Here is a 27,970-nt window from a genome sequence, read left to right as displayed (position 1 = left end):
CCATGGCCGCGTCCTGCCGGCTCTTGGTCCGTCTGGGTGTCTGGCTCTGGGAGAAGGTAGCGAGTGCCCACAGGGCAGCCTCCTGGTGCCGGGCCCCAGCGAGACTGGCTATCTCAGAGCAAACAAGGGGAGAGGCCTGGCCCTCAGGTAAGGAAGTGCTCCTCCCTCCTCCATGCCCCAGTACAGGAATCATTCTAGCCCTACTCCCTTCTTTTGTCCCCTTCCCCCCAATTTCTGAAGCAGTCAGGCCCTGGGGAAAGGGCTGGGCCTGGGGTGGGCACTTCAGGACAGGAGAGAGATCAGAACTGGTGCTCTGTAGGGAAAGAGTGACCCAGGAGGAAGAGGGAGGCATTCTGATAACCTGGGAGCTGGCAAATGACGTCACCACTTTGGGGTCTCACACTGTGAGCTCGAGCCCCAGGCCAAGGCCCTACCACCCCCTTCAGAGCCTTGCTCCTTCTGAGCCCCTCAGCCCCTCTTCCAGTTACTCCTCTGAGATCCCTTCTTTGGCACCTCTATCACCACTTGCTGAGGCAGGAGTCTCCGTGGAAACTACAAGCCCTCCCCCCTCCCAGAGCCACCCCATTTCACGGGCAGAGAAACTGAGGTCTGGAGGAGCCCCTACCCTTGGTAGGAAAAGGTGTGGCAGGACTGGGGTGGACACACCGCCACCACATCCTGTGCCTGGCTCCCTCCCAGTATGAGGGGGGTCACTGCTGGACGGGCAAAAAGACAGGTAAGGATTCAGTGGTCTGGGAGAGGAGCAGAAGCCAGGTTCTTCTCCTCTGCTCTTGAGGAGGAAACAGGAGATAAGCGCACACACACCTGAGCTGTGAGCGCTCAAGCTCCCACAGAGAGTCACCAATTTTATCCCCTTGCTGCTCAAAGTGAGTGAGGGTCTCCCAGCCCCAAGCTCTCTGTGCCTCTCCACCACTGCCTGACAGCAAATGACCCTTTTAAAGACTCTAGAAGAGCTATCCCGAGCCAGTAAGCCAAGCTGGAGGCTGTGCGGAGAAGCCCTTCTGGGTCCACCGCCTGGGCAGGGTCCTTTTTGCATCATCCTGAGACTCAGCTTCTCTCGGGAATTCCAAGCTTGAAAAGGTGATTTGACTCTCACTTTCCACACAAACACAATGTATCTTTATTGAAGTTTGCAAAGTCAAAACAAAACCATGCATTTCAAGTTAGTATAAAAAATATCTTCCTTATCCCCTGCCCCAACAAAACCCAACCAAACCAGCAGGACAGGTTATATTAACGCTGGGAGCTGGAGGGGGGAGTGAAGGATGAGGTTAGGTGGGACGGGGTACAGACCAAGGGGGCCTGGAGGACTGGTTGACTGGCAGTCCCTACCAGGCCCTGGGGGATGAGGGTGAGAGGCGGAGGTAGCAATCTCAGCAGCATCCCACTGCAGTCTTAAGGGAGCCCGGGGCAGGGGCCTTCCTAATCCTAGGTCCACGTCCTCTTCTTCTACCTCCTCGAAGTTTGGGTCTTAACTGAGACTCAGTTTGCCCATAGTAAAGAAAGGTGGGGGCAGAGGACCAGAGGTCTGGAAGGCGGCCACCCTCCCAAGGCTCAGGCCTCTGTGCTAGGGGTGACCCCTGTAGGAAAGAGAAGCCGGACGCTCAGCCAGCGAGTGGCTGGGCCATCACACCAGAGACCCAGCCTGACTCCGGGCGGGAACCATCACAGGGACAGCACCCATGCGGCTCAGAGCAGAGGAAGAGACCCCCCCAGCGCTGGGGGATATTGGCTGAGGGCGGGCCCCATCTGTTCTGGGCAGCCTTGGTGAGGGCAGGACCTGACTGGAGAGGCTGGGTGTGGGGCTCAATGCACCAGGCCTGGGAGGGCCTTGGGGTGGCCGAAGGGCTCGTGCGGAGGTAACAGAGGAGAGGGTCCCATTCTTGGAGATTGTGTCTGAGCCCTTGGGCCAGGGCAGGGTCCTGGGAGCGATGGCGTCCTCCCTAGTCATCAAAGAAGCGATAAGAGGTCAGAAGCCGGAAGCGGGAAGGGGGAGAGTTCCCACATGCTTTGTCTTACTCTCACCTCCCCTCTTCTTCAACTCTCCTTAAAATCTGCCCACAGGAAGGATGGTTCAGCCACCGCCCAACCTTCCGTTAGATGAGAGCTGCCTGAATTCCCAAGGAGAGCCCTCATCTTGGCAGAGACCAGGGACACTTACTTGATATCGTTGGCCGGCTCCTCTAGGGCCTTGCCCCGGCGTTGGTACAACAAGACCAGCCCAACCAGGAGCCCCAATCCAACCACGGTGCCCACGACAGCTCCAGCAACCACCGTAGCCTCAGGCCCTGGAAAAACCTTGCCGTCAGAGGGGGGACTCTCAGCTTATTCCCTGGCCCTTTCCAACCCCACTGCCCCACTGCCCTACCACCACCATACACATTTTCTCTCTTTGTTAAGAAGAAGGTGACTGTCAAGAAGAAAGTGGTCACTGACCAAGCACCTGCATGAACATTTGACCAAGACAAGCTCCTTGTCCTGTTATAATGAAAGGCCTCCTCCCCTCTCTTGCAAACCCACCCCACCCCCGCATTGACCAATCTTCTCCCTAACCACACTTACCCCTCACTGACCTGTGCTCACTTTCAGGGTCACATTGCACTGGGCACTGCCCACTTCATTGTGGGCCTTGCAGATATACACTCCAGACATGGAAGTGGAAAGGTTTTTGAGGTTTAAAGACCCAGTGATGGCATCTGTGGACACAATTTAGCCGTCAGTCCAGGGATCCTCTTTCCCATAAAAAACATCCTGTCCCTCCTCTGGAATGTCCTCTTTGACTCCCTGGGACAGACTCCCTGGCTATCCGTTCCCTGAGGGAAGGGAAAGGTGTGACAGCCAGTGTGCTGGGTTCTGCTCCCAGTTGCCTAACTGCTGGCTCAATACCCCTCTCCATTTCTACCACTCAGTGTCCCCAAGTGATATCTGAAAAGAGGCTAAAGAGGAAGTGATGCCCAGAAAAACCAAAATCCAATTTTTACTTGTATTTCTGAATGGCGGAGAGTGAGAGAGAAAGGACATTGAGTGAGGAATTAGAAAACCTAGGATCCAGAATTGACCAGTCTTCTCCTTGGGAAGACTGGTCAATTGACTTTAAGAAAGTGACCTGCTATCTCTGGGTCCCAATTTCTTCATCTGTAAAATGGGGGTCATACGACCTACTTGATTGTGTTGAAAGGAATATATGAAGTAATCTAATGATTTTGACAGTTAAAGTTTATTGGCCGCTTGCTCGGCACCAAAGACTAAGTTCTTCACATGCACTAACTTAGAAAAGTTTCACAACAAACCTATGAGATAAGCTCTATGTAAAAATAATTTTAAAACTTTTATTATAAAAATGGTCAAATGAAAAGTAGAAAGAGGGACGAAATAAAAATCCATATACCCACAACCTAGATTCAACAGTTGCTAACATTTTGCTATACTTATTTCATTTCTCTTTCTTCGGAGACATTTTAAAGTAAATACTTCAGCATGAAACTCCAAAAATGAGGAAGGACATAACCACAATACCATTACCACACCTGATAAATTAAGACTAATTCTCCAAGAGCATCTAGCACTCCATTTTAAAATTGTCCCATCGATTATCTCAGTCAAATTGAAAAAAAAAAAAGTTCCAATTGCCCCCCAATGTTTTTTATAGCTGGTGTGTTCAAATCAGGGCTATTGATATCCCCATTTTACAGATGAGGAAGGAGTCACAAAGTCACACACCTAGTGAATGCAGATCTTCTAGCCCCAGCGCCTCTTGAGTAACCTAAGTCTGCAGCACGTGCGGGCACCTGGCAGGGCCTCTTTCTCCAGCCCCTCCCCCGTCCCTCCCCCCCCCCCCCCCCCCCCCCCCCGCCAGTGCTTTTCAGCATTGCCTCCCCTGGCACCCCGGCCCCTCTGGTACGTCATCTTTCCTCTACCCCAGCCGCACTCTCAGTGTCTCCGGAAGTTCCCTCACCTAAAACAGGTGCAAAGAAGACCTGGGAGGATGGGGGCGACCGCACCCACTGGTATTGGGCAGCGGGCTTACTCCTTGGGGACTGGCAGCTCAAGGTCACGTTGGTCCCCACGTGGGGCACGCCCCGGAGACGGCAGGATGGAGGAGCTGGAGGAACTGGGGGAGGGGAGACAGGTTAAAAACTCACATCCGGGGGCCAGCGGCTCCCCTCCCCCGCTCCCACACACGGACGCCCGTCACTCTGTTTGCTCCTCCCCCAACCTTCACACTCAGTCGCTTGGGGGAGAGACCTGCCCGACCTCCCACGGGTGCCTCTCACTTACCCAGCACATTGAGTTCTAAAGTCTTGCTGCTGTGACCTCGAACAGTGCCTTGACTGTCTTGCAAGTTCACGGAACAGAGGTAGGGTCCGGAGTCTTTCTCCTGGAGGCCCTGCAGCCGCAGTGACACATTCCGGGAGGGCATGGGGTAGACCAGGGATGCTCCAGGTTTGCTTGATGTGACCCCACTGATGTGCGCCAACACCTGGTGGGCGGGCGTCACACCTCCCCATTATTACTTGTCTGCTCTGTGCCCAGGGCTCAGCTATTCCCCCTCCCCCAAACTGGGGGTCTTCAAATGCCCCTCACCTGCACCACCCCTTCTAACCTCTACCAGCTCTCCATTCACCCCTGTCTCTCTAGCTACCGTCTCACCAACCCGGGTGCTCTGCACCAGAACAGGTCCTGTTCCCCTGGGCGCCGTCTCTTCATCTCCCACTTGGGGTGTTTAGAAAGTGGTAAAATCGTTGAGGGATAATGTAAATAGGGGGTAATGTATGAAAGAAACTTAGACTGCAGGGGCAGAGCCAAGAGAAAAAATATCCTTTTAAATTTTCTTTTTCTTGAAGATCCCCACCCCCCCCCCAGTGTATAAGCCCATGCCCTACCCCTGCAATCTAAGTTTCTTTCATACATACCCCCTACTTATCAAATGACCTCCTGAACACACTTTCTAGGACCTTGCAAGGAGTCCGGCAAATAAGCAGCTCTGAAAATGACGTTTCCTTGGCTTCTGGGTAAATTTGCCTCTGAGTCTTCGTCTGATGTCAGGAAGGAAGATAGGTGAGAGATTGTAGGAGGACATGTACCCTTGCCTCTCAAGGAGGTTATATGGGAGCCGCGGGACAGATAATCATTTGGAAAGAGAAGCGGCCTGTGACAATGTCCAAAGCACAGATAATGTGAAAACAGGAAGATGCTCAACTTTTAAAAGTTGTGTGATACATGCTCTAACCCTTCCTGTTTCCTATACCCTCAATCCTCACTTTCCCCCTTGCCCGGCAAAGTAAAATGCCTCTCCACTTGTCAGTGTTTGGTGTGCTCGAGTTCTAGGGAAACCTGGGAAAAACCTGGGGAAGCCTCCAAGATCAAAACAAAAATTGAACCGGTGAGGTGGACCTTGCTTTTCCCTGACACTCCTTCGAATCAGCCATCCCCTGGCCACCCCTCCCACCGTTGCCCGCTCTTCCCTGCTCCCCACCCCGCCCCGGGCCCCGCCCCACCTCCGGCGTAGCGAGCCTCCGGCCGAGACGATTTCCCTCACCTGGCTCATATTCATATTCTTCCCTTCCAGTAAGAACCATATCACGGTGGGCACCTCCCAAGGCTTGGGCTTGGTCGAAGCTTGGTCCCCTTGCAGGGTGTACCACGCCGGGAGCACCACTTCCGCTCCCTCTACCGCACGCAACTTGGTGAGGCCGGCGGGCACGTGCAGCTCCACTTGGGCCCGCGAGGGGGACGCTGGGGATGAGAGCGAGGAGGGTGAGCGCGGAGCCCAAGGACCCAGCTCAGCGCGGCGGCAGGAGAGGACGAACCTCGCGGGGTCCCGCCACCGTAGGCCTCGAAGACTGCCCAGGGCCCGCTGGCCTGGGATCCCATTGTCAATTTCATCAGCGCTTCTTCTCCCCAACCTCAGCCCGCTGGCTTGCAGCAGGGATAGGGACCCGTGTCTACGCATTTATTTGTACCCAGAGGCACAGATTTCCGCGCACCAGGAGGAGGAGGGGAGATTTCCAGCGAGAAGGGAAAGACATCCAAGAGGAAGGGAAGAGTTAATACTTTTTATCTACACTCTACGTAGGCCACTTGTTCCCCGAATTTTCCTGGGCGGGAAGGCGCCGGTCGGGATCAAGAGCGTTCCCATCTCCTGTGTTCTCAAACAGATGCGCGGAGGGGGGTGGGAGGGTCAATCGGTTACCGTTTAACTCCGCGGCTCCTTCTGAACTACTCTGAGCCAGGGAAACCGGAGTGGCCCAGCGGCTAACCCGGCCCAGCGACGGCCCGTGCTCCCCGGCCTCCCGCTAGGTTCCCACACGTGGGCTTCCCCAGGAAAGTTCCCAAGGGCCCTTTTGGGGCCCAGGGGATCTGGGCCGGTCGCAGGGAATCCTGGCAGAGCTAGAGGAGAATGAAGGTCCCCTGACAATCAAGTACAAAGCAATCAAGTACAGAGCTTGCCTCTGCCTGTGACTGACCTTCAGGAGGTGCCCTGGGGTGTTGGTTTCAAGGAGGGGGCTGTCGAATCAAAGCTTGCATCATGGCGCCCAGGAACACTCACTTATTGCCCTTTGGAGAGGCAACGGAGCAGCCAGTCAAAAGCCCTTTGGGGGAATAAGCTTGGGCTTGTCCGTGGCCAGGCCTGAGGATGTTGGCCGCCCTAGTTCCTAGGGCCTGCTCTCACTGAGGCCCTGAGTCCTTGGCCTCAACACTCTGCCCTGGAGTCTGAGATGCCACCTCCACGTGGTGAGCAGGGGGCCACCGCTCGGACAGCGGCCGCGCACGGGTCCGGCTTTCCAGCCTGCTAGAGACCGGCTGAAGGCCTCTAAGGGCCCAGGAGTGGATCCGGCCAGGATGCACACCGCCCCCGTGGCTTCCTGGCTGCGTGTCTTTACAGAACCCCCAGCCCGATTCCTTGGCCTTCTTAGCCCCCCCCTCCCCATTTCCTGGCAGGTCCCTGTGGGCCAAGCAGGAAACTTGTGCCCGGTGATAAGCCAGAAGACAATGAGGAGGGCGCCGCTGGACCGGAGGCTCTGCAGGCAAAAACAACCTCTGCCTCAAGGAGCCTGACACCCGCTCGGGACCAGCCTGCCGGCTGGGACGCACAGAGGCCTACGGGTGGTGCAGGCTCTGGCCCAGCCTTTCTGCCGCTCACCCCCAGCGGCCAGACACAGTTCCCGCCAGAAAGCGACCGCGGTCCCGGGAGAGGGATGAGCCTCCTCCTCCCTGGGCCCCCCGCGACCTCCCTCAGGTCCTGCATTTACGAGGTCACTTTGCCAAAGGTAGAGGGGTGGTAAATCAATAGTAATGCGGACACATTGGGGTCTGAGCAAAGGCCAGCTAGGAGCTGGAGAGGGCCCCAGGCTTCGCTGCCCTGGCCCGGGGCGTCTGCTGGAGCAGAAGCCCCTCAACTCTTCGGCCCTTTTTGCTCCCAGGTGCCACAGGGAGAGGCAAAGGGGGTGGTTGGGTCTGAGTGAAGGAGACGGGAGCCGCCCAGGAAAGGGACCCTTCTGGCCCACGCCAGACCAGAGCGTGGGGCAGGCTAGAGCACAGGAGAAGGAAAATGGGCCTGCTCCCCAGGGCTACTATTTTTAGTCTCCCTCTTTCTCTGAGAAACTCCCCCCGCGGGCTTCTCACGCCCCAGGGGCAGCATCGCTGAGCCACCGAGGAGCAAGGGAGCAGAAGGGCCTCGGCGGAGAACCCTGTCGGGCAGAGCCCAACAGAGCCTGTGCCACCCAAAGTGCTGACCATCCCGAGGGCCATTTAACCCTCAGTGGCCCCCCAGGGGTGGCCGGGTAGGGATGCTGAAGCCTGGGTCTTCAGTATGAAATCTGAGGCTCAGAGTTAGGATAGAAAGAGGACGGGTTGCCGAAGAGCTGCCTAAGACACCCTAGCTGCTAACTTGAATTTTTCTCCCTTTCTTCAGAGATCCCCAGCAGGAAGGGGGATGGGGAAGTTGGGGGTAGAATACAGAAGGGAAAGAGGTGTTGATGTTGAAGCTGGGACAGAGGGCCTGAGAAGTCAAGGGATCCTGGAGCAGCCCCACCAAGGGGCTGGTGGTCTGGTCTTGAGCCCCACTTTGTCTGGGGACCCTAATACTTCATGCCACAACACCCTTGCAGCACAGACTGGGCTAAAGGAGACACGGGTAAAAGTTAGGTGGGCCCCATCACTGTGGTTGAATTTCACTCTACATCTTTCCAAGTCTTACTTGCCCTGGCGACTTCCAACCTGAGAGAAATGAGGAGTTAAAGCTGACCTGGACAAACCCACCCTTCACCCTCATTCGGGATCCTTGAAGAAAGATGGCAAGAAAGCCTGGGAGGCAGCATGTGAAACAGCTTATAATGAGCTTAGTTCCTGTGGGTCCTTTGCTCCCAGATATTGCACTGGGCCACCCCAGCTCCTGGGCGCTCCTGGAGCCCTTCAAACACTCCTCAAGCACTTGCTCCAAGGAGGGGCCCTTCCTCTCTGACTCAAAGGCCCTCTTCTCTATTTCCTTTGTCCCTTTGGCTCTGGGAGCCAATGGGGGTGGTGGACCTCTTGGGGGGGGGTCACAATTCTGCTCCTCCAGGCATTCAAAGCACTCCTCCATTTCCTGTGTCCCAAATGACCTCATGGTCGTGCTTTGGGGGCACCTCCCTTGATTCCCAGGGCAGGAAGCAGGAGGAGGAGGCAAGTGGGAGGATCTGGGCTGGGGAATTGAGGTGAAGTGCGTGTGTCAAGCCCGGGAACCAGGGAATTCCCCAGGGGCTCTTGCACATCAGTTTGTGGTGGGGTGGGGGTCGGGAGGGGGGCTGGAGTTAAGTCCTTAAGCTCTTTAGCCAGTGTCTCATCCAGCAGCTCAGCTCATCTGGCTCTGCTGGGTGGAGGTGGGGAGTGGGGGTGAGGAATGGTTCCAACAACTCACCCCAGGCAGTGCCCTAACCCTCTCCCCGACCACAAACACACCGCACCCAAAGTGGGAGCTGTTCCCCAACGCAGCAGGGACACAAGTGATGCCCTGCGTGGGGGGAAGTATAAGGTCGGGGAGGGAAAGAGTCAGAGACGGGAGTCCTGTCCCACCCAGTTCCTCATCAGTGCCCAAAACCACCTCCCTCAGGGTCGGATTCACCTCATCCCTCCCATCTCATGTCCCCTCCAGGTCCAGGGTTTCACTCACCGAGAGTAGTCAGCCCCAGGAACAAAAACCGCAGCAAGCTGGTCGCAGGGGACCCGGGCAGGGAAACCATGGCCTTCCCTGGCCCCGACGGAGTCAGGGTCGCCGGCTCCGGGACACACCAAGCGACAGGTGCTGGGGCCGCACGACAGCCGGAGCGGAGGCGGGAGCCGGGCCACTGACACCAAGGGCGGCTCTGGCCAGAGTCTGCGTGCGTGTGGTGGTGGTGGGGTGGGGACCGACGGGGACTGGGGGCGGGGCATTCGAGGGGGCGGAGAGGTCGCCGTCCTCGCGGGCGGGGCTCGAGGGTGACCCGCCGCAGGGGGACGCTCCTCGCGCTCCGATGGCCGGCTCCCGCGGCCTCCACCGGGTCAGGACGCAGGGTGGGGTCGGGTGAGTCGTGGCGCCCTCACGGCCGGCCGGGGGCAAGGGCAGAAGAGAAGAGCCCTAACTCTCAGACTACGCCATAGCCTTCCCCCTCCGCTAAGTGGGGTAGGAAGGAGAGCAAGGAAGGAAGGGAGGTTTGGGGATTATCCGACGTCCAGGGGCCACCCGTACCCGACACCCTAAGCGGCCGGGGCTCCCGCCCGACCAACCGGCTCCGAGCTTGGGGGTAACGCGTTCTCAGCCTAAGCGGAGAGGAGGGGAGCCGCGTTTTCCCGGGGCCACTGGGGCTCCGCAGTGTGGGGCTTGAGGCGGCAGGAAAGGTCCAGAGTGCCGGCCGCGCGGGCCCGGTTCTGCTGCCCGAAACTACCAATTTCCCAGGGCCAGGGGCGGGTTGGGCCGCGGGAGCGGGTAGGGAGAGAGGCTCAGGAAGGGAGGCGGCCACGCCCACCCCTGCACTTGCCGCGTGGCCCCGAGGCTGCGGTGGAGGATGCGCCGGCGGTGGACCCGAGGACCGTGTTCACCTGTGGCCGGACAAGACGGGGCCTCTCAGCAGGTTCTCGGAGACTCCCTAAAACCAAGGCCCGAGGGTCACCCGGAGCTTGCGCCGCAAACCCGAGCAGGGAAGTGACTGGCGCAAGGAAACCCCAGGAGCTGAGCAGGAAACTGAGGAAACAAGATCCCGGCTTCCCGCTTAACTCATAAGGCTTTTGCCTTATGCAGACTGGGGAGGAGGGGGCAGCTGCGGGAAGGTAGACTGGACCAAGTCCCTCCATTTATTTATCCCCATGTCTTCGCTGCCTCCCATCCCTCCTCAGGCCCGCTCTGATCCTTTAATTCCCGGGACTAGATCATGTTCGGGGTGAAATTTAATTTAACCGTCCCTCCCCGCGCCAGCCGGTCACAGGCACCTCTGCGCCCTCTGGCGGCCGCAGCTTTCTTACAGAAGGGCACGCACCCATTCTGGCTTCTCGGTCGGACAGCCAAAATAAAGATGCTTCAAACATCCCTGCACGGCGCAACCACAGAGCAAAGGTCACCGGGGACAGAAAGCATAACAACGAATCCCTGGCGCTGCCTGCTCTAGGTGACAGTTGACTGGGTAGAAAAGCAGCCAGGCCTCCTGGATTCCATTTACTCCACACGGCCCTGCTCTGTTTTAACACTGAATGTGGTCTTTGAGCCAGCGCTGCCCAAGGTCTTTTTCTACACAGCGCCCCGTAGACCCTCTCAGCTGCTTCTTCCTAGTGTGACCTGCCTGGCTGCTCTTTAACTACCTGCCATGCAGTGGCTTTGAGAGATGGCTATGCGAACACTAGACTGCTCATGCAACCCCTGGAATCTAGTATTTGGCGGCTCAGTGACAGCAAAGGCAACAGGAGTAGGTAACTGCTAGTCTCATATCCTTATGCAGGGACCTACAAACTTGGAATTGTCAAGTAGATTGTGTGTGTGTGTGTGTGTGTGTGTATGTATGGGGGGGAGGGTGCTGTTGGTTTGGTTTGTCTAGTCTATCACACACTTTTTCCTTTTTTTCTTTTTTACTTTGGTCTTCACTGCAAAGCACCTCTTGTAAACATCCCTCCTTTATTTCCAGGTCAGGCCTAGGTTACCCCAAATAAGTAATTCCTTCCAAAAACAGCAGTACAGTGCTCTTGGTTGTATCCCAGGAGCACCAAAGCATCTGATTACAGAGGCTGTGCTCATCCCTATCAAGTGCTACGTAAGGCAGGGAGGGCCTCAGCACTCACTCAGTAGCTAACCTTCCAGAATTTGCACCCCAGATAATTTACAACATCACAAGTAAAGATACAAATAAAGATTTGTAGGCAGTGCTTCTCTCCATGTGACACTGAAACAGTCCCTTCAGGACTCTTCCACTGCTCTCACCCAATCAAAGAATTTTCTATACTATCTCCTACTCCAGCCACTTCTTTTCTGCTGACCCTGAGGCAGTCAAGTGGTAGAAGTGAGCAGAGCACTTCTATTACTTTCTGGAAGTTTTTGCTGAGATGCAGTTTGCCCTCTACCCTTGTGTAAAATGGGAATGTTAGTGCGGATGATCTGTGAGTGACCTGAATAAACAGGTTGTGTGCAGGAGCTAAGTTCATAGTTTCATATGTTAAGAGACTTGCAGCTCACTAGTGTTTCTCCCAGTCATACCTCATCTTTTATCTCTACAGTATTTTTTAATGCTGATTCTTACATTTGAATATAGTGTCTCCATCCTCCTGGAATCAGTTATAAGGCTTCATTAAGGTCTAAATAGTCTTTTTGTTTTTAGAAATGCTCATATAGTTATCTGACACCCTGCTGTCCTCTTTTCTAGATTGTTCTGGCCAAAGAGAATGGATATTCAGTATCAGGGAGGTACTTTCTTTCCAAGTCGCCATTTCCCAGTGCCCAGCTTTGTCCTCTTGCCCCTACCCCTCACCCATCCCAAGCCACATGGTGAAAACACATATTGGATCAGGCTTTGCCATACACCCTGTGCCGCTCACAGTGGTCTAGCAATGCCCTATTCTCGGTAACGTTAGGTAGACCTCAGACATCCTCAGTAAGTGTTCCCAAATGTTCTGCCCCTGCTAAGTAACTAACAGCAGTGAAAAGCGGGATAGGGGGAAGAAATGAATGAAGCGTGATGTTAGTTTCAGGGCTGATCAGTGGCAAAGTTTGGGGGATGCCATGTACTACTCCTGGTGATAATGCTTTTTCTTGCAGCACTTGGCACTAATATTATGAGATTATTGCTACAGAATGGTCAATGAAGCCTCGGTCTTTAGGACTCTAATTCCAAGTTCCAAAGAAGAGCAAACTCATGAGAATTTCCTAAAGCCCACACCTACAGCCTGTGCCCAGGGAGAAGAGGTGCTGCACTCAAATAGTCCAGGGTATTTATTTATACTCTCCATGAACTAGCAGCCACTTTTAGCAGCTCACATCAGGAAACAGCCAACTCCATAAACCTAGACTCAAATGACATTAATAAAAGTCATGCCATTGGTTATAACTCTCTAGTCACTAGAAAAATAAATAAGCGTCAACCAACCAAGAGGGATCAGAATGAGAAAAACCACTGATTTAAGACAACTCAGGTTGCAGGAAAGAACATTTTTTCAATCAAGATGCAATTTTATCTTCAATAGTACAGAAAAACGGGGAGAATTATAGCTCTTACCTGGGTTTGCAGTCCATTTAAAGCAGAGTACCCGAGAGATGCTGGGGGAATCATTAAAGATAAATAACCAATCTAACAAGTCCCTGTCATGAGACCAAAGTGACCCTTGACTACTCCACTAGTAAGGTAGTTCTTAGCCAAGAGTACTAACCTCCAACTGGAGTGCTAGTTGACCCACAGAAATCACTGAAAGATCTAAACCTGATTACCCTCCTAATGGACTGATACCTTACAGTTTCCTATCCTATGGATCACTTAAAATTTTTGTTCGGATGTTTCTATTAGATCTTCTCTCCTTTCTTACAGGAAGTATGATGACATCAATTCTCCACCTGTGCTCCTGAGAGAGCTGCCCCTGATTACTGAGTGTCAAGATGAGGAATGAGAGTCTCTTACAAATTCATGTACGTAGGGCCAAAAGGAATATCCTTTTGTAGCTTTTTAAAAAGTAGCACAAAATGAAACGTCCAATGACCTTTGTTACTCTGACAGGAGATAATGACATTGGTCAGTGGGGTACAGAGAGTGAAAGGAAGGGAAGCTGCCCTACCCTGTTGTGTTCATCCCTAGCAGTAAAGTCAGAGCACAGTCCCACTGCCAGCGCGACCACACTCTGCGACAAAAAGCTCCACTAGTACGCCAAGAGGCCAGGAATTACTTTAATGATTTTTTAAAAAAAAGTTTAAATGGCAGCACAACCGTAAAGTTGGTACATCACAGAAACAAAGGTCTTTGCAGGCAACACTGATTGGGAATAGCAAAACACTTGATTGGTGAAAAAAATGCAACTCTAAATTATATACAATAGTAGCTAAGGGTAATATTGAAAAACAGTCTTATTTACTGTGACTCAAGATTTAACTTGCCATTATCTATTGCTTATTTATTCAAGGTTGTAAATAATACTTATATAGAGACATAGAGATGTGTAAAAATGAAACATCGTGAAAAAAATACAATTTTTCAATTTCATATGAAACTCAAAGTATAAGTTTTGTCCAATATGGAATGTACCTACATTTGTTTACATCAGGGCTCTAAAATCCATTTAAAAATTGATTTTTGTTTTTAAAAAAGAAACAACTGACCCACCATGCAAGTCCGCTGTATAGCTTGCTGGCTCAAAATGAGCATTTTCAGGTGAGGTCTGTTTTTTCTGCCCAAAGTCTACTATGATTTCTTAGTTGTACCGGCCCCATCGTGGAAAGAGTTTCCATGAAGTCTGATGGCAGCATCCGGATGAGGGACAGTCTGGGTAACAGGATGCGAGTAGAGAAGAGAGAGGTAAGAGCCCAAATCCTTATGAAGGATGACATTCAGTTGTTAAACTTTAAGGGGTAGCCAATGGCTTTTTCCAGGCACTCAACTAAAGAGCCAGCGGAAAGAAAATCCCTCTCTACTTCTACAAATTTGATATAGATGGATTTGGGGGAAACTCCAGGATCCACAATACAGTTCTGAGACAAGAACCCATTAATACCGACCCAATCTTTGCTGAAGGTTTTGGTATTTGCTTGGAAATGTAAAAATAAGCATTGCTGCAGAGTCCTGACCTCAGCGATCCCGAGGTAGCAATAGATAATTCGGGTAGGTTCTATTTCCACCTGTAGTGAGGCTTGTGCTGAAAGGGTTTCCAAGTCAACCCGGCCCTCCTTTCCTGGGTCCAGGGAATGTCGCTCCATGTGGGGTGAGGGGGGCCTCTCAATACACTCTTCGTAGCCAATGGCATAAAGGCCTGGGCTTTTGGGAATGCCTCCCGGCAATAAATACTGAACAACGTTCCCACCGGTTGGTTTGGAGTGGGCAATGGGTATCCAGTCAACTTCCATGTGCAGCTCCAGGCACCGCGCCTCACTGATAGTGATCTCCAAGAACTTGTAGTAAACGTTTTTCCAGTTCATCTTCTGCACCCGGGTCATGATGATCCGTCCCTCAGGCTTCTCAGAATTGAAGTACTCCCGGAGTCGCTTGCCAAGGGGCACCTGGGAGCTGATCTCAGCATAATGGTAACGGATATCCTCTTTCCAACGGGTGTTATAACCAATTCCAAAAATGGCCAGTTTATTAGAGAGATGAAGCCTTGAAAAGTCTGTCCAGCTCTGAAACAGTTCCCATTTCAACTGTACTGATTCCAAAATCTGTATGATATTCTGCATGATGTCTCTTTTCCTGGAAAGAGAAATGAAAGTCAGATTCTTCAGGTGTCTAGATGGGCACCGTCCAGTAGAAGTTTCTGCAATGGTGGAAATGTCCTGTGTCTGTGGCTGTCCAATACGTTAGCCATTGCACTTAAGATGTGGCTAGTGTGAGTGAGGTATTAAGTTTTTAATTAATTTTAAATTACATTTAAATAGCCATAGGTGACTAGTGGCTACCATATTGGACTGTGCAAGTCCAGATAATCATAGTATTAAAATCTGAGACATGCTCACCCTTAGGAAGTCCCTAGGAACTAGTGAAAAACTGCTTTCCATAACTTCTAAAGTCTGGCTGTATTCCACTTAGTAACTATTGATACGTAAGACCCCAGGATTTCAGAAACCAAGGATCATGTACTTTTTTTTTTTTTTTTTTTTTTTATGCGTTACGCGGGCCTCTCACTGTTGTGGCCTCTCCCGTTGCGGAGGACAGGCTCCGGACGCGCAGGCTCAGCGGCCATGGCCCACGGGCCCAGCCGCTCCGCGGCATGTGGGATCCTCCCAGACCGGGGCACGAACCCGCGTCCCCTGCATCGGCAGGCGGACTCTCAACCACTGCGCCACCAGGGAAGCCCTCATGTACTTTTTAAAGTGGCTAGTATAGTGCATATGATGACCTTCAGACCTAACTACCAAAAGCAGGTGAAGGATGCTGTATTTAGAAAAGTAACCAGTAGGTATCACTTAAAAGAATGAACACATTCATTTCTAACTTGGAAATTCTGAAAGTTCAATAAGTTTGGCCCATACATGCTGGCCATAGGAAAATATACAACTGATTATGACTATTGATCTGATACAAAAACATGAAAAAAGGACATTTTCTTCTATTTGTCTGAAATACATTACTATTCCCAAATTTAAAAGAACTGTCAGTTTAGCACAGAATTAAGATCCGAGAATTCAGATGAAAAAGTTCCATTATTAAGCTTCAGTTTCAAGAGAAAAAAAATTCCAGATAATGAATTGAGATTTTTCTAAAATATATTTTATAAAGGGAAGCAAAAGTATAGAAATTATTTCAGTTTTGATTTGGACAGTTAACAGAAGAAGACAAAGTACAGGGAAATTCTGGTTTCACGTGCTGCTTAATTCATGTAATTCCAACGGATACTTCATGATGATTCGTACATTTATATGAGGATATTTCTCAGGTAGGGTACAACTTTGATGTTGGAAGACTGAGGTTTGTTAAGTATCAACTTAGCAACAAACAATTACACTCGACATCAATCATACGTTTAAGCTACAAAAATACTCAACTACCACACTCACATACAATCAAACACAGGCAAGAAAAGAGGGTGTAATGGTGGTCTGCTAACAGCTTCTTGGAAGGCGACAGATCCTGGAAACTTTATTCTTAAATGCTCATACCTTCTGGAAGAGCTTTTGGAACAAACTGGGGAACCTTCCACATAGTCATTCTCTCTTACTTTCCTTGATTTTCTTTTCAAGATGGCAAAGAGCTAATGTTTTGTTGTCAGTTGCTTCTTGAACCAAAGACTGCCCTGGACTTATCCTCCACACTTTAGTTTGTCTTGAAAGCTACTCAAGTATCTAAGTGGCCATCAGGATGAAATCACTGCATTTCTGGAGATTGTTTCTCTTCTCAGAGTACACAAAGGCACTCGATCACTTTTCTAATATTTAGATTGTGGTGCTTGTGAGGCTAAGACATAGGACCATGTTTCTGCATGGGTCAATGCCTTGAAGCAAAATTATCTTTCCTAGCTACCATTCTTCCTGTCCTCTTTTAAAATATTTTACTGATCTCAAGGAGGACTCGGCTAAGGAGGGGTGGGATGGAGAGCAGAGCTTTTTGTCTGTTTTGCTCACTGCCGTACTGCTATGCCTGACATACAGTAGGTATTGGATAAATCAGTGGTGACTCTTCTTCGTGGGTGAAGGATGGTGTATCTGACTACAGGCTATATCAGCTAGTTCAGGCTAATCCCACCTAAACCTAGAGTGAAAAGATCCCGTGCCCAAATGAAGTTATTTTATTCAGCACTGTCATAGCCCTAAATCATCAATAAGGAACAGTTCGGAGGAAACTGTTGCATTGGGAAATGAATTGCCTCTTAGAACCCTCTCACCCCGTGAGCTGAAACCTGGAGTAGAGGCAGCCACACAGGACATTTCTGCAGAGCCTGTCAGTTTCCTGCCCCACTGATCTGATCTCGGCCTGAAGCTCCCTGGGCTCAGGCCTCAGATGAGCTATTCACACCTATGGAGCACAATGAGAACTAGATCCAGTTATTGAAACAGTTCCTGAGAACTGTCTGTTCTATTTCTGAAGTTCCAACCGTGGGAAAAGTTCAGGGGGTCTGAGACTGGTGACACCAATTCTGTGAAGCTTGAGTTCATCCCTAGTTACGTCAATTGGGCCTCCCCTGTAGTTCCTAAGCACTTGCTTTTTGAGTCCCAAAATGGAATATTATAAGGAATTTAAGTGTCCCTCTGGCCCTCCTATCATTTCACTTAACCCCAGACAAACTCTGGGCCCTGTGACTTATCTCTGTATCATATTTAAACATCCAAATACCACATGCACACCCAGGAAAATACCATAAACACGCTTATTTTCATATATTTATTTCTTCTTGTTGTATACAACATTCTCAACATGTTGGATTAACCACTGGAAAGCTTAGGCTAAAAAGATGAGGAAGAACAACTAGACATGCTTTCTCAGTGGCATGGCTGTAACTCTCATAGCATGCTTCATTACAGCAAGACTTTGGTCATTATTTAGGTAAATACACTTTGTAGAAAGGTGGAACATCTACTTACTGTGCTTCTTCAGAAGACTCTTGTTTTATTTTTAATGTTCTCTTTGTGACAGGTATTTCATCTGAAAAACAGAGGTTTTGAAAAAAGTTATATTTTCCTAAGTGGTGGCATACATTTATGTAGCTAAGTAGCTATATGTCTACTGTTTGTTCCATACTTTCCAACGCGAGAACTTAATTCTAGTGTCAAACACTGTCCAATGCCAGATTTATAAATATAACTCTTACATAATGAGATGCATACATTTATATGCAAGATCAGAAACCAGCTCTACAAGTATAAAATTCTTCAAGGTCACCAGTGGATTTCTAGCTAGGAGCTTAAAGCTTAATTTCATGGCAAACATGATTTTTAAAGGAACGAGAATGAAAATAATTCTGTTCCATTTAGACTTTCTATGTAGGTTTTAGAGAGCAATTATTCCCCTAATATCAGGATCAATATATACTATGCATGTCATTTTTTTCCCCAAAGGTTTAGGTGACTTAACTCTCTCCAGCAAAACCAGAGTTAGAGGATGCCAAAGTAATTTAGATCTTAGTACCGTTTTGAAATTAAGAGGTAGTGATCACTTAGCATCTGCCCTTCTTATTCTTCTAGTCATCAATTCTCTCTCTTACGTTGTGTTAGTCTTACAGTTTTATAACCTCTTCGCTCCCTCTCTCTTCTGATATTTGAGAGATCCCTTTAGATACAGCATTCACAAGAAATATTAACATTTAATCCTTTTTTTTTCGAATTAGGCATTTCTCTGTCATCAGGAGTTCTGTAAAATAGTGCCCATTGGCTTTTGTCTTAAGCTAGGGAGGCACATTTATAGTACCAACCCTACTTATCCTTCCTTGGGGGCTACCTGAGTATTTCACTGGAGAGCAAGAACATTTACTTATAAGTGAGCACTCATTACACAACTTGCTATGAATGTACAAAGGTTGCAGCAGAAACTTGATTAGTACTTGCAAATTATGAAAACTAAAACTGGAGCATTTATGGAAAAGAAAAAAGAAAAACAACTACATATACCCTCTTAATTAGTCCACACAAGTTTAGATTTGATGGCCAGTTTTGTTTTCCATTTTGTGTGTGTGTGTGTGTGTGTGTGTGTGTGTGTTTTGTTTTGTTTGTGTTTTTTTCCATTTTTAATGTGAAGACTGGGAATAAATCATTCCAGCTGCTGTTGGGATGGGATCCTTTACAGAGTGTGAAGGAGTATGATCCCTGATAATGTTCAAATATCAGCTCCTTTCAAACCAAGGCTTCCCTTCATTGACTGTTCAGACTGAAGCCTGGAAAGGGACCTTTTGCAAATCACAGTCAGGAAGAATAAAAGTATTGGGGATAAAGGAAGGAAACGACAGTTATATCTATACCAGTCGAGCCAGGAGTCAACACGCTTAGCAGTCACCTTAGAACTAAGAGGTGCAGGGTATTTTTAATTGTGTAGCCTGTCACTGAGCTTCCTTGTGCAGCTCAGAATTAGGAATTCTTCTGTGTCTTTAGGAATTTTGTGGAACCCAAGTCACTAAGCACTAGGCTGGTAGTTTAAGGATGCCCAAACAGACTGGCTATATGCGTGGTGTTGTCGGTGGGAACGGTATAAGCAGATATTACAGATATGAAGTACCTGTGCACACATAAAGACATGTATATGCACGCGCACGCACGTGTGCGTGCACACACACACAAGCAACATAGATACTGGCTCTCTTACCCAATTCCTGATCTGTTGGATAGCCGTGGAGATCCTGACTGTGGTTTCCCCAGTCCTCCTGTGAATACTCCTCCATAGTGCTGCCATCTGACTCCAGCTCCTGGTACAAGCCACTACTGTTAATAAGTACAGGCTGGCAGGGCTGAGCATCCCATCCTCCCTGACCAAACACCTGTTCCAACTGTTCAAATGTGTAACTGCTCTTTCTTTTCCCAACACCATGTTCTTTCACCCGACTGTAACACCTGCGAAGGGTCTAAGACACAAAGTCTTTTGTTATTCCTTTAAAGCTGTACTTCCTCTTCCAGGTACGGACCACAGATATTAATTACTATTAGACAGACACAGACAGACAAACACAGACACATTGTTACAGGAATGCTAGATTTTAAATTCATGATTATATTAGAAAAAAATACTAATTTAGCATTTACTCAAACATGTTATAATTCAAACAATTACTTTGCAATTAATTATCCATTAAACAACAAGAAACATTACGACATTATTGCATGTGTCCCATACACGTATTTGTACACCCCCACCCCCATTTTAAAAGAGTAAGAAAAAAAAAAAAGGAAAACAAGAAATACCAGCCAGCCAATAGGATGCACACCTGCCACAGAAAAGAAAGAGCTGCTATTTGTGCCCAGAATTTGGAAAAAGTGAGGGGAGGGAGGACAGAAAGAAGAATTTCCCAAAGCAAAGAATATAACCTTCCTTACCCTTGATAAGAAGGAATACAGGGTAAAAACAATTGCCTAAACAAATCAGCTGGTAAAACTTGTTACTTACATAGTCCATAATCTATACTAACTCACTCTGTCTTTGGGGAAGTTGCTAAAATTTAAAAGAGATCAAATCAATAATGCTACAGATTCCCAGTCTCAGACATCAATTATCAAGAAATACACTAATACCTACATCTAAAAATTAGCCAGTGATAATACTAGTCTATACTACCAACTCAAACCGCCAGCCAAACACACCAACAAATGAAGCCCATGATTTCCTTTTGCGGGGGAAGTGAGGTGGAAGGGTGTTATTTCACTTCTTTTTTGTGGCACACAGCAAATATCATTATGCAAATCCACAGATGAAACCTGGATAGCTTTATTATCTTGCACAACCCTTCAACTTGCTTCGTGGTCTTCTAACGCGTATTTCTGATGATTTCCTTAGTTTCATGGTACATCTTACACTATCTTACACGACATTTCAAAAGATAAATCAAGGACTTAGTCCCAGTCCTTGTGCCTTAGTTCCAAATTTAGTTTAGTTACATTCGTCCTCTGTCCCATCGCTGTCTCCTTTTGTTCCTTCTACTCTCCTCTCCACTCTACTAGGTTTTACTCTGAGGATTTTCGTGACAGACAAGACCCTTTTTCTCTGGTGCCTCCAAATACGTTCTAACTCAGCTGTGCCAAACAAGTCCACCTCAGGCTTACTTTACACACATTAGCCGGACTATAAATTTCTCCTGAATGTGAGATGACTCTCCATATGCCAGTATGTCCTCTATTCTCGCCAAACAAAGACAACTCTGAATAATCTTTATCGGGCCTCCTCGGAAGTTCAGTACCTTTAAATCGCAGTTGATAAGCTACAGGAAGACACTCTGTCAAATACTTTGCAGATCTGTCCCTCGAGGCCAGAAATCCAGATGGGCAAAAGGAATAATAAACCTAAGACACGGATGATGATCTCCCTCTGACAAAAGCAGAGGAGTGGCTAGAGTCACCCCGTCCTAAAACCAGCCAGCCTATCCCCTGCCTCATTCTCCCTTTCTGGAGATTTCTTCTGGTGCCTCAAATGATGCCTTAAAGAAGTTAGGTTTCTGCCACACTTTAATTAGTGTTCCTCCTCTCTCTTTGTAAAGGAGAGTCACAAGTACGTAACACACAACTTTCTGGAACAAACCAGAAATGAACCTGGGAAACGTGTGATGAGCAACCCTTCCAATGGAAGGAGACAAATGCCTGCAGCAGATCTCATCTGACTTCCTACACACTCCCCTTCCCGGTGCCCTCTGCCCTCCCCCCAGGGACTGGAATTTGAATTGCAAACATCTCCTATTTATTTTTATCTCACAATGTCTACTTTCTGCCCTCCAAGAACACCCCAGCCACTCTTCTCAGCTCCTCCAAGGACCGTAAATGGAGAGTCCCAGCCATGTCCCTGTCACCCTTCCAAGGCCATAAATGGAGATGGAAACCATGCCACTGCTCACTACTTACTGGCCGCCTAGAGAAAGGCATTCAGCACACAAAAGAGCCCGGCTGGATCTGTCATGGAGGGTTATTTCAGAAGTCAGGGAATAAAATTAACATTCCTTTGAAGGAAGGGGCCACACTTAGGACGTGACCTAGGCGTAAGCAAAGCCACCAATCTTTGACACTATATATGGTGGGAAACCACAGAAAAGATTTACTTTCTCTGAAACCACCGAATCGAGCTTAAAATTTCACTTGGCTTGTGTAATTATGAATAAGGAAACTAGAAATATCTAAGCGTTCTAGATATGGAAGAATAGTCAGACGATATATTTTATATTTCATCAAAAAAGCCTAACAGATCTTGCCACCTCTTACTTTGTAGTGTACTTTTGAAATACACTTTAATAGTGCAATATGCTGATACGTAAAATATCTATTAGGCGTCTGAATGCAAAATGTTTGGTAACTCCTAAATGCATATGATAGGCATCTGATGTGTTGAAAGATTTCCAAATTGACTTTAACTCTCTCAAGACATAAATATGCAAAAGACGTATCTTCTGGATTCAGTAAAGGCCACAGATCCAAGGAGAGGCTGTTTAAATAGCACATATCAACTAAGAAAAAAAAAGCAAGAACTTAAACGTCAGCTCGACTGCTACTATAAGAAACACTGGGGGCTTCCCTGGTGGCGCAGTGGTTGAGAGTCCGCCTGCCGATGCAGGGGACACGGGTTCGTGCCCCGGTACGGGAAGATCCCACATGCCGCGGAGTGGCTGGGCCCGTGAGCCATGGCCGCTGAGCCTGCGCGTCCGGAGCCTGTGCTCCGCAACGGGCGAGGCCACAGCGGTGAGAGGCCTGTGTACCGCAAAAAAAAAAAAAAAAAAAAGAAACACTGGTATTTAGATAAACGAGAGGGACTTTGGAAATGGATAAAAAGGACATATGGAGACCTTCCAATTCTTATCATCCATAATAAATCAGAAAAGGTTACACTTTCCACACTCTACATGATTAACCAAAGCATATAACTAAGTGATTGTGTGTCTCTGTCAACAGTCCTAAATAAACCAACGTAACACCTACTGTAAATCTTAGATTAAGAAAATGCTCTGGAATCTAGGAAAAACGAAGTCTTGCCTCCCATTTTGGACAGCTGTACCAAACCCAACAAGAACCTCAATTCAGCTTCCTTGGAGAACCATTTCCTGTTCAACACAAAAACCTTGTTTCTCTTCCTTCTTCCTTTACCTCACTCATCTTAGAAAGTTATAGTCACTTAGCTCTAGCATTTTTTTAAAAATTAAGATCTCAGAAGGCAAAGAATTTGCTTGAAATTATTAAAGACTATTCTAGTCACAGTGAAGAAGAACACTTTCCTTATTGTTAGGAATGTCCGTGGTAAATCAGTGTTACTGTCTCCTCCCTGGGACAAGAGCTATGAGATAATACTATATCCTGAGTGAAGTTATAAGGATAGAGGTCAGGAGAAGTCAAAAAAATCTGAACAGAAGAACTAAAGTATAGGAGACAACCTGACCACGTGGTCAGATCAGAGAAGTCCAAAGGTAGATCTGATGTAGAAGAAATGCCAAGTGAATGCTTGGTAAATCCACCGTGCCAAGTGTTCAATGACTAGGAAAGGAAAAGTACCACAGGAAAGGCATGAAGGACGTCCCATTACCAAAGCAGGGAGAAAAATCAGATGGCTGACAACTGACAATTTATAGACAGAGGGAAAGTTTTGCCAAAGTTTAAGATTACAGTGAAAGAAAATGAGAGAATAAAGATGACATTCATTGTGGATGAACGTAAGGGGAGTCTGGAGGTAGGGGATGGGGCAGGGAAACAAAGGCAGGAGTTTTAGATTGGCAGGATTGGGGGTTTAACGGCAGCAATGCAGAGAAAGACCCAGGGTTACAGTACACGTAACATTAAATACAGTGCACAATGCAGCTATCTTGCCAAAGTAAGTAAATCCAGTATTGGGTTGTATAAGCAGAGGAATCACATGTAAGCTATGAAGGTGGCTCTTCCTCTCTATTCAGCACCGGTGAGGCCACAGCTGGAGCACAGCATTCAGTTCTGGGCATCGAACCAGCTACAAGAGAGGGAAATTGTAGAGTTCAGAAAAGGGCAAATAAAATAATGAAAGGCTTGGAAAATAAGATCTTTAAGTAGGGCCAGTGGTTTCATCAAAGCCCTTCCTGATATTATATAAGCTAGTTTGGGGATACAAATAAGGTTTCTTTTGTTTCAGTGTCCTCCAATCCCTCCTTTGACTTTCAAGAAGTGGGGAGAATAGAATTCCTCCCTGGTATGGCAAAGTAGGAAGCAAGCTAAATAAATCATATGAGCACATGCCAACCAATTCTGCTGCTGGCTCAATCATTTTCTCAAAATGTGCCCCATTTCATACAATCATAAAGTCATCACCCTGACAAAACCACTGTTCTAACAGAACTGTCTATCGATGGAACAGGGTATATAACAGGGAGGAACGGAAATAAGGCATAATTGCCATATAAACGTGTTGCTTAGAAAACACCGGCATGATCAGTCTAAGATGTCAGATGAAAACAGTCATACTGCAGGGAGGACAGCTTAGTTCTAACAGCAGGAAACAGTGTTATAAGAAAAAACAAGCAGTGAAACAGATTTTCAAATGTAGTTGTCAAACTGCCATACGAGAAATGACTTACATATTATAGTTTATCTTAACCCTCTGCCAACTAAATATGATTAAATTTAAAATTCTTTAACCCAAATGATTAAATAAAGAATATACTTATTTGCAAACAAAATCTTAAAAATCACATACTATATTCCACAAGAGACAGGGGAAATTACACTGGGAGCAAATCTCCAGCGACTGTTTATAAGTGTTAAGAACAGTACCTCAGCCTAAGCAGATGTGTACTGCAAAGCAAAGGAAGCTTTGTGAAACAGATCTATCCTCTTCCTTTAAACTAAAGCTACTGCTTTACTGTGTTGCAATTAGTTGCTCTTAGTTAACCGAGGCAACAGAACAATACTGAGTTTATTTCAATATCTCTAAGAAAGACTCAAGATTTCTTAAGTTTTATTTTCTGTGAGCACAAATGCAGGGGGGAAAAAAACCCTGAAATGGCAGACAACTGTAAAAACATTTCTGCACAGTAAGAGGGATATTAAGGACATAGTATAAATTGCTATATATATTTTTGACACAGAGCTGTAACTAATGATGAGGAAGTCACTTAAGGTAAAATCCATCTGGGGCCAGTAGCAGCTTTACTACCTGCTTTCTTAGGTTTTCTGTACATTAAAATTTGGCAAACTGACTTGCCAATCACCTAATCCTTTAAAACCAACCAACCAAAAACCCCAAGAGGAAAACCAAAACCAAAAACACAGCACTTGTTTCACACTCCCCAGTTCTTAGTGCTACAGAAGTTTTGGCAAGTGAGAAACCTTTTTATTCTTAAGATTTCCTTTTCCTTTTCCACTCCAGAGCAGAGGTTCTTAACTTCTCTGAGTCCTGGATTCCCTCCCCAGAAGAACACACATACAAAACTGTTCCACACAATGTCATGGGGAACATGGACTCTCTGAAGAGCTCATACAAGAACCTTCGGTTAAGAAACTCAGCTCTACGCCATGTGGTTGTTTCTTCCGTAAAAAAATATAATAGGTATTAGTCAGAAACCCTAAAAATGAGGTAGACTTAGTCTGTGTCATAGGTTTCACAAGAGAGTCTGGAGACTGGGGCCAGTTCAAGAATAACTTCTCCAGTTTCCTCAGTATCCTGCTCATTTAGATAAAGCAGCATTAATATTTGCTTTAAGAGGTAAATTAGCAAAATTGTCATTTCTTGAAAGAAACAATTTCTATCAGTAAAAGCATACAAGGATATCAACTTACTCTTCACAAAAATATAGCGCTTTTTTTCTACCTGCTGGGGAAGAAATGTTTTTTGTGAAGTGCCAATTAAACAATAATAAATGATTCATAACATGTTGATCACCTGTTCCAGTTGTATCACATAGTACTTGATCATTCACTATCTGATTAACTTATCAATAGAGATGCTAGATAAATTACCTAAGGTAACAACTTAGGGAAATGCACACACCTAGAAACAAGTATAGGAAAGTAAGTCTTGACTACCTTCCTTAGTGGATAATGGCTAAGCCTTAACATTTCCCCATTTTAACACTGCCTGAAGACTAAAGGGACTCAAAAGGAATAGGCAATGTCTACACTAATTCAATCCTTAACTCAAGGGGATCAAAATCTGATCCGTTATTCCACTGAAACTGTCATGGTCAGCAATGCCTTCTTAATTACTAAGAACAACGGTCCTCAAACTTTGTCCTTAACTCATCTGACTTTCCTGCAGCACTTAATACTATTAATTACCTATCTGTGTCACCATCCTTGCCAAGTGCCTCTTTTCTAAAACTTTCTGTAATACACTGATTGACAGAGAGCGGGTGGAGCTGCCCAAAGCTCTGATAGCAAACCAGGTTCCAACCTCCAAAACATTAGAGAAGTTTTGAATGGAGAAGAACTTTAGAGATCATCTAGGTCTAATTAACAAATGCGGAGTGGAGGCCCCAAGACAAGTGAGTATTCCTTCAAAAGGCATTTGCATAGAAAAATTACTAAATGCCACTCACAAAATGTTACTGTATCCTAAGAAAGCTATTCCACTAGATTGTAAATTCCATGAGGTAGGGGTTATGTCTACCTAGTTCGCTGTTTCCCGGAGCCCAGAATAGTGCCTATCACATAAGGATTGTTCAATATATATTTATTAAATGAACTGAGGTAATTTTAAAGTAGTAAATCACTACCAAGAAGATCAAAAATTTTTTAGCAAAGAAAATCAGGAAACTCACTGGTTAACCACAACGATGGATTATATTTATAAAAATCAATAAATCCAAGGTAGGTAGGACTCCTAAAACCGTTTGAAAAAAGTAGGAGCCCTAAAGGGTATAAAACAGTTACAGTTATAATTAGCAAAGCAAATTAATTTCTTTGTAACAAAGGAGGACTAACAACAGAGGGCAAGGCTATTTTTAAATATCTACCATGTTACACTTTCTTTGCGGGGGTGGGCGGGATTACCTGCCAAAGGGAGCTCTGTAACCCTGTCCAAATTTTATTATTTCTTATGCCTTACAAATTGAATAAATAAAATATTCAAGAATGTAATATTCTTTGACAGTAGTTCTGTCAAAGATAGAAAAGGAAAAAGGATCCAACTGCTTCCTGGATTTTAACAGGGTCAGATAGAAGAATGACCACCAGAAACCAAGAGCTCCTGCCTCTCTGGAGCCTTGGTCTTTGTGGGGAACTGTCCAGGATTGAATCCTATCAGCTGCACTTCTTCCCGAATCTGCCTATCAACGACTCACTTTTGTGTCTATAACTGGTCAGTATGTCTTCATGAGGGAGAAATACTTGCATAGAACAAATCGTTCAGGAAGTTTTGTTCTCACTGAGTATCAACTCCTAAGCTTTCTAGCTTCCTCCATGCTAGGAGCTGAGGGTCTTAATCCATTCAGATTATGAAGAAAAAAGCCCTCAAGGAGGACAATACTAATTGTCAGAACCAAATACCTTTCGTTGCTCAAGGAACTATATTCATATGGCCATAAAGCTTTTAACTCTACTCTGTATGTAAATCATACAGATACTCATACAAAATCTCATATTGGCAGCAATACTAGATAATCTATACCTAGTATGTATGGTCATGTTTAAGGGCTTCTTTGGGATACAAGAACCCTTCTAGACATCTTCAAGGGCTTCTCCATTTAGAACAAGACAGGTAAAAATATTACGGTTTACTGAACTACTTAACTATTTCAGACAAAAGCAGCAGGTAGTCAGTCATCAAACATAGTCAGATAACACTATGTATCTAGAACTTCCCACCTAAAAGGGAAAAGAAATCAGTTGTTTGGTAAAGCACTGACTTGAATTAGAGGTTATTTTCATCTGACCTCCTATATTACCTCTGACGTTGCTACATTAGCATCTCTGTTGAATCTTTTCTCAGTACTTCCCATCCCACGGCACCACCTAGAAGTAGTATTTGGATGATATTAAAATGGTAACTTTTATTAGTACGTGAGAACTAGAAAACACACTCAAGAGAATTACCTAAAATATATCTAGGATAGCAGTGACAGCCATTCATCTTTAAAGTCCTGCCATACACACACCGTGCATCACGCAATGACTGTTCTGTAATCAGCGGTGTCTAAAGGTTAGGCATTACACGTGCACACATACACACATTCCAAAAATCCTCACGGACCTTTA

General features: G+C 47.0%; 2 protein-coding genes across 9 annotated transcripts in view; both read right to left on the bottom strand.

Annotated features, from left to right (window-relative positions):
- Positions 1-1,257: 1,257 nt before the first annotated feature.
- Positions 1,258-9,389, bottom strand: ESAM (endothelial cell adhesion molecule). Its single transcript, XM_032641258.1, has 7 exons — positions 9,173-9,389; positions 5,561-5,757; positions 4,300-4,501; positions 3,977-4,132; positions 2,595-2,717; positions 2,183-2,309; positions 1,258-1,964 (listed from the first exon to the last, which is right to left on the bottom strand). Exons 1-7 carry the CDS (start codon positions 9,240-9,242, stop codon positions 1,649-1,651), a joined length of 1,191 nt encoding a protein of 396 aa, XP_032497149.1. The 5' UTR covers positions 9,243-9,389; the 3' UTR covers positions 1,258-1,648.
- Positions 9,390-13,363: 3,974 nt separating this feature from the next.
- MSANTD2 (Myb/SANT DNA binding domain containing 2) overlaps positions 13,364-27,970 on the bottom strand; it is a 29,097-nt gene continuing 14,490 nt past the window's right edge. For 2 of the 8 annotated variants that reach the window (XR_004351118.1, XM_032640460.1), the window contains exons 2-5: positions 23,664-23,753; positions 19,437-19,692; positions 17,726-17,786; positions 13,364-14,900 (exon numbers count right to left, since the gene is read on the bottom strand). Coding sequence is in view for 7 of the 8 variants with exons in the window: in XM_032640460.1 (XP_032496351.1) it covers positions 14,048-14,900; positions 17,726-17,786; positions 19,437-19,512 (990 nt within the window). In the remaining variant the exon portion in view is untranslated. Of the gene's footprint in view, positions 14,901-17,725; positions 17,787-19,436; positions 19,693-23,663; positions 23,754-27,660; positions 27,801-27,970 lie in introns of those variants that run through there. The other 6 variants (XM_032640459.1, XM_032640464.1, XM_032640461.1 and 3 more) reach the window with 5 other exon arrangements.

This window comes from Phocoena sinus, chromosome 8 (genome assembly GCF_008692025.1).
Source record: "Phocoena sinus isolate mPhoSin1 chromosome 8, mPhoSin1.pri, whole genome shotgun sequence".
Classification (NCBI taxonomy): domain Eukaryota; kingdom Metazoa; phylum Chordata; class Mammalia; order Artiodactyla; family Phocoenidae; genus Phocoena; species Phocoena sinus.
Note: the sequence above shows the minus strand (reverse complement) of the source record. Positions and strands in the feature narration are given on the sequence as shown.

Bases quoted from the DNA above. Each gene is read 5' to 3' on its own strand.
- ESAM (XM_032641258.1), bottom strand. From the start codon at position 9,242: ATGGTTTCCCTGCCCGGGTCCCCTGCGACCAGCTTGCTGCGGTTTTTG. The intron at 5,758-9,172 runs GTGAGTGAAACC...TCTCATCCCCAG, and splicing joins CCTGGGGCTGACTACTCTCG to CGTCCCCCTCGCGGGCCCAA. The intron at 2,310-2,594 runs GTCAGTGAGGGG...AGGTTTTTCCAG, and splicing joins GACCCTGAAAGTGAGCACAG to GGCCTGAGGCTACGGTGGTT.